This window comes from Podarcis tiliguerta (assembly GCF_965153285.1).
Source record: "Podarcis tiliguerta genome assembly, chromosome: 7".
Taxonomy (NCBI): Eukaryota; Metazoa; Chordata; class Lepidosauria; order Squamata; family Lacertidae; genus Podarcis; species Podarcis tiliguerta.
Genome location: NC_139540.1, coordinates 14,024,215 through 14,038,025, shown reverse-complemented (window position 1 = coordinate 14,038,025; position 13,811 = coordinate 14,024,215). Strand labels below are relative to the sequence as shown.

At 43.9% G+C, this 13,811-nt stretch overlaps 1 protein-coding gene across 1 annotated transcript in view; it reads right to left on the bottom strand.

Moving 5' to 3' along the window:
• Positions 1 to 11,532, bottom strand: part of FAM91A1 (family with sequence similarity 91 member A1) — a 36,584-nt gene extending 25,052 nt beyond the window's left edge. Inside the window, exons 1-6 of the mRNA XM_083450517.1 lie at positions 11,019 to 11,532; positions 7,131 to 7,215; positions 6,295 to 6,446; positions 4,756 to 4,813; positions 2,862 to 2,929; positions 1,060 to 1,173 (exon numbers count right to left, since the gene is read on the bottom strand). Coding sequence (XP_083306643.1) covers positions 1,060 to 1,173; positions 2,862 to 2,929; positions 4,756 to 4,813; positions 6,295 to 6,446; positions 7,131 to 7,215; positions 11,019 to 11,090 — 549 coding nt within the window. The 5' untranslated portion in view covers positions 11,091 to 11,532. The remainder of the gene's footprint in view (positions 1 to 1,059; positions 1,174 to 2,861; positions 2,930 to 4,755; positions 4,814 to 6,294; positions 6,447 to 7,130; positions 7,216 to 11,018) is intronic.
• Between the last annotated feature and the right edge of the window lie 2,279 nt (positions 11,533 to 13,811).

Below are 13,811 nucleotides of genomic sequence, written 5' to 3'. Positions count from 1 at the left end.
CATATTAAATCACACATTTGGAGTAACTGACAGGTCTTTATTATTCCATGCAGCTTTCAAACTTTGAAAAGTTTGACAATGATGAAATACAACAACTACACAGAGAGCTTGTTTGGTAGGTTAATCAAGCAGCAATTAAGAACCAGAATAAACTTTTTGATAGATGACCCACACCTGAAAAATATCAGAGCGCTAGAATTCAGGGTTAGCCATTGTCTGGAAGCAGGAGGAGGACTGACAAAAATGAAATACTTCTTCTGTAATACATAATTATGGTATTCACTCCCATGTGATGTGGTTACAGCTTCTAACTTAGGTTGCTTTTAAAAATTCATGTAGTATAGATCTATAAATGGTCTTCAGCCATGAGAACTAAACAGAACCATCATCTGAGTCGCCAGACAAGCAGTGTTTGCTTAACAGTGATGTAGGTTTGCACCTGCAGGCAGCTGTTAAAATGGAATTATGTGTCATTTTCCATAAACACTTAAGGAGTCCTACTTGCCCTTATGTTGGATGCTGTTTTGACTGCCACAGCTAGCATCACAGACTGAAAATATAAGGCAACTTGACCCATTTTCTGTAAATACTGTAAGTGCTGTAACTGCAACGTAACTGTGTGATATACCTTTGACGCAAGAACTTTCTGTGATAGTGGCAGTAAGAATTCACACATTCCTGATTTAGAGGGTGAAGTGAAAGTATATAACCTGCAATGGGATCCTAAACAAATTTACTCAGAAGTAATTTCCGCTGCCCTGGAAAAGACCCTGATGTTGGGAAAGATGGAGGGCACAAGGAGAAGGGGACGTCAGAGGACGAGATGCCTGGACAGTGTTATCGAAGCTACAAACATGAATCTGACCAAACTGCGGGTGGCAGTGGAAGACAGGAGTGCCTGGCGTGCTCTGGTCCATGGGGTCACGAAGAGTCGGACATAATTAAACGAAAACAATTTCCGCTGTGATCAAATGGATTTACTCCCAGGTAATTGTGTACAGGATTTCTGCCTGACATTTATGCAGACTGATTAATTTTTGGATTTTTGTGTGACGCTACCTTTATGTCGTCCTCTGTGATGTAACCAGCTTGTACCACCCACCATGGCTCTATTGCAATCTCAACTGGCTTCGTGGGTAGCAGATCGCGGGCAGTTTTCCTTCTGAAGAATTTCTGAAGGGGTACAGTCCATTCGTGAGAGACAACAAGGAAGTAACCAAATTATTATAAAGCAGAAGTAACTAACAAATGCTCATATTTCTGGATATGGCACACTCAGGTCTTTAACCCTCCCGAACAATGTACCATAACCAGGATGGGGAGGGGAACTGTGCCACTTTTCATCATTAATCCTGAGAAACAGGTTGTGCAATAAATTTACAGACGCCTTCAGTGCATTTAAAAAAAAAATTGCAGGATAAAATTAAGACAGTTAGATTCTAGAAAGAGAAGTTTCAGTTCTGTTTTTTGCTTGTATTTCTCTCTCTCTCTCTCTCTCTCTCTCTCTCTCTCTCTCACACACACACACACACACACTCCAAGGAGAGGGGAAAGTTTTTTTTAAAAAAAGCAGTTATTTGCATTTCTGCAATATCAAGGTTAAGCTCACATAATGCACTCTCGGGTAAGGATGCCACGACTGATGCCACAACTCAATGATTGCTGTTTATAATGCCAACTCTAAGCAGCTGCACATAAATCTCTGGACACAATTCATAGATTTGCTTTTGCTCTATAAAGATCTCAGTGCCCTTAGATTATCATTTCTAGAGGGTTGCTTTCTTCTGCTATGTTTCATCACATCCTGCAAATTCAGGTGAGAACTGCTTGCTATAAACTTTCCATGTACCAAGCACACAGAACAGGGATACACTGAATGAGATGAGATGACAGCTTGGCATTGATAATTTACGAAAGCCTGCAGAGTATTCATTTAATGACGAAGACAAAGACGAAGAAGAAGAGGAGGAGGAGGAGGAGTAGTTTGGACTTGATATCCCACCTTTCACTCCCCTTAAAGAGTCTCAAAGCGGCTAACAATCTCCTTTCCCTTCCTCCTCCACGACAAACACTCAGTGAGGTTGAGTGGGGCTGAGAGACTTCAAAGAAGTGTGACTAGCCCAAGGTCACCCAGCAGCTGCATGTGGAGGAGCAGAGACGCGAACCCGGTTCACCAAATTACGAGTTCACCGCTCTTAACCACTACACCATGATGGCTCTCTGGTAACATTCAGAACGAATTACTGCAATCTGTTATACATGGGACACGACAGCCTTTTAAGATTGCTTGAAAACTGCAGTTAGCTCAGAATACAGCAGCTTTTGCCAGTCCCAATTCAACTGGTTCCTTTCAGAGCACAGCTCAAAAGTGCTAATGCTAAAGCCTTAAATCAGAGACGGGGAATCTGTGGCTCCATAGATGATGCTGGACACCAGCTCCCATCATCCCTGACCTTTCACCACATGAACTGGAGCTAATGGGAGTTGGAGTCCAATGACATCTGGAGGACCAAAGGCTGGCTTTTCCCCACCTGCATTTCCTGTGTACTCATCTCTTCAACAGAGGCATATTTATGATGCATAGCCTCCGGTACCCAGAAATAACATCTTTTATATACTGTGTACCATTTTCTATTACAGAGGATGTTAAGCTTAAGACTAAGGCAATCCAGAAGGGTTTTTGGAGATCAGTGGCGCAAATGACCCATTATACCAGATTACAAAGATTATGGAAGGTGCCACTGGGTTTTGCTCCCCTCAGTATACGACTGCAACCCACACTTTGGAAACCAAACTTGGTCCAAATACTAAATCACATAGAAGAGAGGAGGGAGAGAGGGAGGGGAACTGTGAACACCTACTTTGGATGATCTACACTGGTTCATTAGGTCAATGTACTGGTTTCTTCCTATGCCAAGAAGTCTCAGGCCTGAGGGGGAAAGGAAGTTTTTAAGTCCCTCAAAACAGAGTTATAAAACTATTCTGAGCCAAAGAAACATTATTGCATAGTACTGCTTTCATATGTTGCTTTGCAGACAAACAGCAGAATTTTCAGAAAGGCTGGTAGATGCATCATCTATGAGAAGATGACTTTGAAGCCTGCCACTTGCCATTCAATTGGATATACTCATCTAGGCAGGCACAAGAGACAGGGCCTATTATCTGGTGAGCCCCAGATTATGGTCCTCCCCTCCACACCACAGATTTTAAAAAAGGTTTTAAAACATGCGCCTTTTTCAAAGCATCTTTTCTTAAATCAGTTATTTTTCTTCCAATTGGTTTTTAACTGGCCTTTTAAATAACTCTTAATGCTGCTGCCTCTGTTAAAGTCAATTATTTTTAGAGTTTTTAGGATCTATTGCACTTCTATAATACTGTGAGTCACCTTGGATGTGTTATGCCCCCCAATGGGGCATTTAAATGATTTTATATAAAAAAGATATACATCTAAACAATTTTCATGTATTTTCTACAAGCATGCATATTGTCCTGAGCTATCCTCTTATCACACATTTACATCATACAGTTTTAGCCCTAAATAACTTCATCCTTGGCTCGAAAGATGCCTTGAAATTCCATCTGAAGCACCCTCACAAATGGAAACATTATTAGATTAACTTGAAACATAAACTGCTTCCTCTTAAGCCCTATGCAGCCCTTAGGTTTCAGACAATGCATGCCCTTGTTACCATTTTTATCAAAGGCAATCCATGGCAAGATCTGCCAGGATGAGCACCTTAGGATGCAGAGGTCGCCAGCTCAGTCATGCTCAGCTGGCATAAAGTCCCCAGCCCCAGAAAAGCAGCATTAACTTGCTCATCCTGGCTCAGCCTGAGTTGAGGCTAGTGTAGGCCCTAAAAAAGGAAGGTGTTATGGGGGCATGGTGGAGGCAGGACGGGGTGGGGGACTTAAGATGGACTCTGACTCTGTGCAACTCAGCCTTCTGTTCTGGCAAAAAGGGTAGTGTAAATCAAATACTATTTTAAAGTCTTGTTCTTCCTCTGACAGACTTGGGCCAGCTCAGCCAGCAGCGGTCTTCCTCTTGAATGGCAGGTCGATCTGGCGTAACTTAACGTCAGCTTTTTTAATGTGTCTTGTGTACAGGATCGCTCTCTTAGCAGTTGTATTGGAACTGTGGGCTTTAGATCTGCATTTGGCGCAGCAAGAAGGGGTTATTTATGTCACCATTTAGTCTGCCTCTGTAATAACACCGTCAAAAGTGACAACTGGAAGATGGGTAGCCTCAGAAGTGAGCAACTCAGCAGAAGTTATCACTGTCTCCCTCTGGTAGCTGAAAGGCCAGCAATTCAGAAAACAAAGTTAATGGGAAGGATAAAGACAGTATAATTTACACACTGGTTCATTTACTCCCAAGAATTACTGGGCCAACAGCTATCTCTGTTAAAGCTAATGTGCTGCACTGTAAATGGGTAAAGTAGAACAATTTTAAGTTATATAAATGCAATTCTTATGGCCTATTGCTGAGGCAACAAGCAATTATCAGAAAAGCACATGCTTAACTTGTGGGTTACTGTTTTATTTCCATAACTGGTTTGGGGGTTATTTTTTTCATCAGTATCTTTTTTTGTTCTCTTTTCAAACATCAGGCATGTAATCCCCACAATTAAACAAATGTTACAACTTCAAAAAGGAATTGTCATGCAGCTGTGCTTTTAAAACTAGACGTTCTTAAAACATGTTTTCCAAATGGAAATTCGTTTAGCTTGTGGAAAAAGAATGAAATCTTATACTTACAGTCTGCAGCAGTAAAGTTGGGCAAACAATCGTAGCTTTTTTCACTGTTCATTATATCCTTTACAAAGGAAAAGGAAAAGTTGCAGTGTCAGCTTGACTCACTGTACTTCTTCATTTCACAACTGTGCACTGATGCTACATCAGTAAATATTTGAAAACTACTTTGCACCCAAACCCCAGTTTATGGAGGCTTTGTGTTTATCTGTTAGCTTGTTTGCTTGTTTGGTTTGTTTGTCTGCTTGCTTGCTTGCTTGCTAGGGAGGGGAAAGGAGAGGAAATGGAAGTCCATTGGATGTAACCTAGTGAAAACAAAATTCTAACTCAAGGACCTAAAAGAAGATGCACAAAATGAAGTAGATTTTAGGAAAAACTACAACCAGATTGAGATATGCACAGAGTGTGTCCTATTCATTTCAACTGAGAAAAATGATGTGAACACAACAGTAATGCATTTCAGGGCTTCCTTCACCAAAATACATTTGGAGACGGGAGGGGGAGCAGAGAGAGTGAAAAATGGGGGTGGAATTGTAGTGCTCCATCTCTACAATGGCACAGGTCCCATGCTCAGAACAGAGTGCTGGATTGAGGCACAAGAGGCATGTGAACCTCATGATCCTCAGGCCACTGATTTTGGAGCTGACCCTGCAAAAATTTCAACAGATCTCTATCGGTGTTCCAAGGACATGGTGTGCATAGGTTTCCCCCTTTCTATTTCATCTTCGCAAACACCTTGGGAGGGCTTGCCCAAAGTCACCCAGTAAACTTCATGGGTGAACATGAAAACATGCACCCATTATGCACCAGCTCTGGGATTATTCCAGTTTGGTGATTATGGTAGATATACTTTAGCCAAGACATTAGATGCTACAGTCATCACCAGCAACAGAAAGAGACAGGACTAATGGATTATTCTCTTCCGTGGTATCTTTAAAGGTCTTTAGTTCAACACATAGGGGTAATCCTAGACCCAGTCACCTTGCAACGTAGCAAAAGGTTGTAACGGAAATGCATTTGAAGAATGGCAGACCAAGAATAAATCACTCCCCTGAACTTACTGAAGGAAGGACTGGAGATAATAAACATAACAGCAGCTCCTCTTGCTCCATGCAAAATGCTGCTTTAGCAATACCAGTAACCAAGTGTGCTCTACTGCAGTCCAAGAATGGAAGCAAACATGGCCTATTTTTGTGGAATTCAGTGGCAAAACTCTCACTAGAAGCAGCAGGGCACAAACTGCACATTACCAGCAATTATCAATCAAATATGCACCACGCTACACATTGTTTCTCCCATATGTTGAGAGGTGCTTTCTCTGAATAGAAGTTTGCAAGCTCCTTCATCAGAGTAATTTGGCTGCAAGCCCAAAATGCCACTGCAAATGGTGACTGCATTTCCTGCCGCTGATTACCAACAGCAGCCTGGCAAAAAGCTAACAATAATGGGCATGTGACTCCAGCTGGCAGGGATCATGTTACGCTGAAACGCCGCAAACTCCTGGGACACACGAAATGACTTGTTTAAGCATTTATTTAAACTCACCTCCATTATTCCTGTGTAGTACGAAAAGGGGGTTATCCTCAAGCCTTTCACCATGATGTCAGACAAGTGGTACGGGTACAACATGAGGTGCTCTCTGCTGTATTTCAACAGTTCCTCGTAGTATCTGCGTTCATCTTTTTTGACATGCTTGACTGGGAGAGTAAAGAAGGGTCAGCAGGTTGTAGCAACAGTCTCCACAAATCAGTTAGAAATGCTAAGAATTTTACGGGGTGTGAACTTGGGACAGGATCCAGAGCAAAGCTGAAGCTCCATTTGCGCAGAGATTTGGAGCATGCTCTGTGTATCCACACACACACACACACACACACACACACACAAGGGAGGGGAGAGAAAGCAGAGAGAGGAAGCCATGCAAGTATGCTGCACTTCATGGCACAAAAGAGAGGACATCCTATGCCACATACTATTCCTATTGCAAATGCAATTATCGTTATTTGACACTGAGTTAGTTCCAAACAATCCAGTCTGAAAAAGGCGGCAGCCCACTGGCAAAGCTCTTGAAGTATGTCCATTTTGGAATAAGGAACTTGGAATAAGCTTGTGGCATGGGGAATGGTCCTATGCAATCTTCCAGACACTGCCTGAAGCTGCCCTGTTCATCCATCCCATCGGTGTCCCCCTTTCCCCTGTTAATTTCCTTCTTATTTTTCTTGACACTTTAAAGTGTTTATTAATACAATTAATACAAAAATGATCAGTAGTGGTAGTACAATTTTACTGAACTCCAGCTGAGGACAGGTTTCTCTGATGTAGCTGTTACATATGACAATATATGTCTTCAAAAGCCCTTTCCCCCACTCTGTTTCTCTACTCACCTAAGTTATTTCGGTACCGTAGCTGATTGCGAATACTATAGAGCACAACCTGCTTTTCATAGTCTCGCTGTGAGTTTCCAAGCCCCTATGAGACAAAGGGTAGAAATTTAACGAAATGAGTAAAGGAGCAATCCTGTACACAAGAAGCTGACGTAGAACAGACTGGTGTAATTTAACCTGGTGTAAAGTTACACCAGATCCACACTCCATTCAGCAGTGAGGCTACCGCTGGCTGAGTCAACCTAAGCCTGGCAGAAAAAAAATAAGCCTTTAAACTAGTGTTTAGAGTTGTACCACCTTTTCTACCATCTTAACTTATGCCACGTCACATTACAGAGCTGCATAGGCTTAGGATCCATTGTACATCTTCCCTTTCTGGTCCCACACACAGAACACTCCTTGTCCAGGGCTTACACTGGATTAAGATCTGCTGGGCTTGGCTCAGGTAGTTGAGGCCTGGCTGAGCCAGGATGAGCTCACATACCTCCATCTGAGCCAAGGATGAGGGAGATAAGCCAGCTCAGCTGCAGATGTGCTGGATCCTAACCTCCTCATCCTGGTCGATCTTGAGTGCTTGTATTGTTGATCCTCAGCCCAATAGGTAAATTCACAGCTCAGGCTTGCTGAAAGTTGAACTATAAGATTACCCTTCAAGAGTTTTATCAAGCAACTCCACTTAGACCAACAACTGACATATACACATAAAAGTGGTGCTTTTGTAGTTCTACAGATAATTAACCAACACAAATCAATACAGAGCTCCTGCAAGAAACTAGGAAGTACATTAGCCTTGTAAATAAGCCCACAAAAAGTGATCAGCCTGGAAAAAGAATATACTAGCCTGCCAGGGACTGGCAAACGAGACACAGAGGGGACAATCCCACCTCCAGATTTGTGCAGGTGCCTATGGCCTTAATACACCATCATTTCCCTAATGCAGGAATAGAGAACCTGTGATCCTCCAGATATTACTGGACTACAACACCAATAATCCCTGACTAATGGCCACACTGGTTGGGACTGATGGGAGTTGGGGTCGAGCAACACCTGGAGAGCTACAGCTTCCTCATTCCTACCCTAATGTGACATGGGAAGAGCTCTGCTTTGCTCTCACATAATTGGTATTTGAACTTTCCACACCACTGCTTTTTTCTTTTGTATTGTGCCTATAAGATTCTGAGTATCTGAGCAGATTGCCTCATATTTTAATCTCAATACAGCATAACAAACATTTCAGGCAGATTGCAAGTGGTAGATAACAATGTTTTCCTATGTGTGGCTTTTGAGGGAGGTCAGAGGCATCCTGTAGCTCAGTGGAAGATCCCATGTTTAGCAGAAATAAGGTCACATGTTCAGCCACTGGGATCACAAGTTAAAAACACCTCCAGCAAGAAAGCCAGGGAAAATTTGGGAAACCGCTGCCAACCAATCAAAAGGAAAATACAGAGCTAGTTGCGCTAAAGCTCTATATCACAAGGCATCTTCATATGCTCATATGCGGCTTATACTTGTAAAAACCAGTGTAAAGCAATTTGAGTGTTGCCCTAGACCACACACACACGCATCTTCAGTTCTTCACCTCCTATGGGTGTTCACTAGCCTACGTCACAGGACACTCCTGAAAAAAAAAATGTGCCCCCGTTATCTCTCTGGAGGAAAGCTTGGATTAAAATAAACAGGTTCAACAGAAGAATAGCATTAGACTACAGCACAGTGCACAAACTTCAGAACCTTGGTATTCAACTAAGTAACTCAGATCAGACCAACTGAAATTAATGGACCTAACTCAGTAATGCTCATTAATTTCAATGTGTTTACTTTGAATAAAACTTAAACAAATGCTCAAAATCCTATGTCAACCAACTGAGGTCAGCTACGGGGGGGGGGGGGGGGACTGAACATGCACTAAAAAACAAGGAACAGGGTGTCCCTCAGCACACACCAGAAATTTGCTTTTAGCATTTGAATGGATTTCACTGCACTTTCACGCAAAAATCCACTTCTACCTTTCCTCTCCAAGGTTTCTTCACTTCAGCAACCTAATTTAGAACCTTCTTGTTGCAAATGCTTTAAAAAATGAAGAATGGAAAATTCCATATTGGCATGGTTCCCATATATTACCTAGGTAAATAGAAGTAATATCAGACCTCCAGCCACACAAGCTTACTTAGGGAGGGGCTATGTCACAGGTAGTTGAAGCCTTGGGAATGCATCCACTGATTCAATGCATGTACTGTAATACACTACCGGTTTTGAAGAAGTTGATCAATGCCATTCTATTACAATACCCATGAAATGCTCTACAAAAAAGGACGAAAGGAAACACTTTCAGATCTACTGCAAAAGATCTACCAGTGCTGTAGATCCTAATCTACCTTCTGTTAACCCCATGTTCAAATTAATCACAATATGCATACAACTGCCTGCAGGAAAAATGTGGTTGGCTGGCCCTGAAAAGTTGCAGAAGTTTGAGCAGGTGACGGTGGGCCAAAGTTCAACAAGTTTGACAACAAACATTGACTTGGCAGTACCTGTCTTAATACTGGGGGAAAGGAGAAAAAGGTGAAGAAAAGTTAGCATTTTAGTCTTATCGGGTTGTTTTATTTACCGCATTTTATGGCACATGTAACATTATGTATATTGGATACCACTGTATGGGGGGCCAACTTGAAAAATTCTGGGGGGAGGTCAGATAAGTCCTGCCACGCATAATCATTCACATGACACAGTGCACACACACCATTTAAATGGGAATGCCCAACAACTTGGTGGGTCCGGCCCCCTCAAATATTTTATCGTGGGGGTCGAAGCCCCCACAGCCCCTAGAAGTTGGCTCCTATTGCAGTGTTGCATCCACATGAAAGACAGTAGTGCAGAGATGATTTTAGCTAACTAACAAATGAACAAACAAGTACCTGGGAGGAAAGTTTCTACACACCAGGGGTGAAAAGGGTAATTTGAAGTAGATCAGCCTGCTCCCCATTCCCCCACTACACTGCTGAAATGAATTAAACGTTGGGGTAACTAGCAATGGACTTAGAATCACAGAACTGTGGAGCTGGAAGGTTCCACGAGGGTCATCTAGTTCAACCCCCTGCAATGCAGGAACTCAACTAGATCATACATAACAGATGGCCATCCAACCTCTGCTTTAAAAAATCCAAGGAAGCAGAACCCACCACCTCTCATGGGAGTCTGTTCCACTGTCCAAAAGTCCCCACCCTGATGTTTAGTGGGAATTCCTTTGCTTGTACAGTGGTACAAGCACTTAATTCGTTCTGGAGGTCCGTTCTTAACCTGAAACTGCTCTTAACCTGGGGTGCCACTTTAGGTAATGGGGCCTCCTGCTGCCGCCGCTGCACAATTTCTGTTCTCATCCTGAAGCAAAGTTCTTAACCCGAGGTACTATTTCTGGGTTAGCGGAGTCTGTAACCTGAAGCGTCTGTAACCCGAGGTATCACTGTAATATGAAACCCACTAGCCTCGGGAGCAGAAGAGAGCTGGGTTCAAGTTCTGATGCTCAAAACATAAAAAAACCCGAATGGGCAAGCAGGGGGCTCAAGCCTACGCCGTTGGCGGAACCTCGGACTTCTTAGCAAAGCATGAAAGCGGAGCCGGAGGAGCCTGAAGTCACCTATCCGACCCCGCTTTTACTGGAGAGCAGACCCACTGAAGTCAATGTCCCAAGTTGGGTCCATTGCCCGCCCCCGTCTCGCTCAGAAGCGAGATCCCACATAGTTCCTGCTACCCAGAAGGGGAAGCGAAAGTGGTGGCGGAGGTCTCTGCCGATGGCCATTGGCGGGGTACGGGAAGCCAGAGGGGTCAGTTACAATAGGGAGAGCGCTACGAGCCGTTTTTCTACAGGTGCCGGGAGGGGTCAGTCCGTACCTGCTTGACGCTGGCGGGGAGGCGGGCCCAGGGGTAGTTGTGGCGAATGTGGAACTCCACGTCCACATTCATGGCAGGCTGCCCCGGGTGGGGTGGGAAGGGTCGGGGGCGGCGGTTGGCGGCGCCCCCCGCCCCTCACACAGCCTCAGCCCCGGGTCCTTGAGGAGCGACGCGGCGGCGGCCCAAAGCTGGACCTTCGCTCAGCCCGCTTTCTCGCCTCTCCTCCTCCTCCCTCTCGTCTCCTCACAGCGCGCTTCCGCGTTACGGGCGCCGGAGCCCCGCCCCTCCGCGCGACGTCGCTTCCGGTCCCCGCGGGAGGGAGGAGCCTCGGAGAGCCAAGGGAGTAGAACGCTCCGCTCTAAGAACCAATGGGATCGTCCTCTCCTTCTCTACCCTCTCCCTCCTTTCTAAATCAGTACGCCAGAAATGGGAGGGCGGGGCTGGGGCTTTTAAAGCTGCGGACGCTCAACGTCACGGGCGCGTCGCTTTTGCGTCTCCGCCGCGGGCCGCTGTGAAACTACAAGCCCCATGGTGCTTTGCGAGAAACGACCTCCCATTTTTCGTTTGTGACGTAACAATTGGCAGCGTGGCTGAAGGGTTCGCCTGAGGGAACAAGGCCGCTTTATTTGTTTGTTTATTATTATTTATTGAATTTGTATACCGTCCTTCGTTTCAGTTGCATATCGCTTTATATTTTTAAAGAAAGAACTCAAACCACATTAAAACCTCAAATAAAACAAACCAGAATAAAGATTTACTGGAGAAAATAAAATATAAACTTTAATTAACATTGTTATCAAAGCAGCATAGTTGACAGGAAATTAAAATATTATTTTAAAGGTGTTTCTCCCCCCCCCCCCAATTGCTTTCCCTGGGGTTATTTCTGCTTTGTATCATAGAACTGTATTGTAGTGTGTATGGAAGTGAGAGCTCGACCATAAAGAAGGCTGATCGCCGAAGAATTGACGCTTTTGAATTATGGTGCTGGAGGAAACTCTTGAGACTGCAAGAAGATCAAATGCATCCATTCTGAAGGAAATCAGCCCTGAGTGCTCACTGGAAGGACAGATCGTGAAGCTGAGGCTCCAATACTTTGGCCACCTCATGAGAAGAGAAGACTCACTGGAAAAGACCCTGATGTTGGGAAAGATGGAGGGCACAAGGAGAAGAGGACGACAGAGGACGAGATGGTTAGACAGTGTTCTCGAAGCTACAAACATGAATCTGACCAAACTGCGGGTGGCAGTGGAAGACAGGAGTGCCTGGCATGCTCTGGTCCATGGGGTCACCCATGGGGTCAGATTCTGTTGATGACACACTTACAATGTCTTGCTTGCGTGACCGCCAGCTGATTAAAGCTCCACCGACCATTATGACTAGTCCTGTGACAGATTTTCTATCTGGCAAATTTCCCCAGTCACTATCACAATAGCAAACCAACATTTCATCCTCTGAAGAATTTAATTGTAACATATAGCCAATTGTCTGTTTGAGGTATCTCAGAACTTGTTTTACCCCTTTCCAGGCATTTAGTGTGGGTTTTGAGACCAATCTACTTAATATGCCTACTGCATAGCTAATATCAGGTCTGGACCACTGTGCTAGATACAATAAACTTCCAATTACAGAATGATATACATCAGGATGTTCAAATTCAGGACTCTCATCTATATGAAGTGTTTTTATGAAACCTGGATCCATAGGCACCACTGCCCCTTTGCAATCCTGCATCCTGTATGTAGTCAGTAGTTGTTTAACTTTGTTTTGCTGACTAATTAGGCAGCTGCCGTCTTGGGCCCAGCACACTTCCAACCCTAGATATGTCCTAACCGGGCCTAGGTCTTTCATTTTGAACTTACTGGACAATTGCTTGGCAAACCTTTTAGTTTGTTTATCAGTTTTGCAAGCATACAATACATCATCTACATAAATCAGACAAAACTCTTGATCACTGCCTGTACCACGTACATAAACGCAATTGTCAGCTGTACTTTGCTTGAAACCAAATGACACTAAGGCCTCATGGAAACATTTGTTCCAAGATCTTGCAGCCTGTTTGAGACCATATAGAGCTTTGTTTAATTTCAACACTCTATTGGAACCTGTCTCATAACCAGGCGGTTCGGCTAGATACAGGTCTTCTGATATTGATGCATGTAAATATGCAGTCTGGATATCAAAATGGTTTAACAGAAGTTTTCTCTTTGCTCCAAGCATTAGAATCAGCCTTACACTTTCTGCCTTAGCAGTAGGGGAAAAAATCTCGTCATAATCTTTTCCAGGCCTCTGAGAGTATCCTTGAGCCACTAAACGAGCTTTGTATTTGTACTTTCCTGTCACCAGAGGTTTAAGTTTGTACACCCACCTGCAGCCTACAATCTTTGCCCCCTCAGGCGCTGCTACTGGTGTAAAGACCTTGTGCTCATTCAGAGAGGACATCTCTTCCTCCATTGCCTGTTTCCAGAGCTCTGCCTCCTCTTTTGGTAACTTTAACACCTCCTGAAAACTCTTGGGCTCTGCAATTACACTAAACACATTTGCAGTATCCGGAGAAAAACGCACCGGAGGCACTCCTTTGTTTTGTCTTTTAGATCTTCTGGGAGAAAATTTTTCTTCTGACCCACTTTCCTCCTCAGAACTACGACCTCTCTTTTGTTGCTTAGCAACTGGTCTCTGGCTAATTCCATTTTCTTGAGAGCTCTTATCTGAACTTTCCTCCCCCTCAGACTCTGATTCTCTATGTTTACCTTCAGAGTCATGAAGCTCCTGAGAAGGTTCAAACCAAACCTCAGT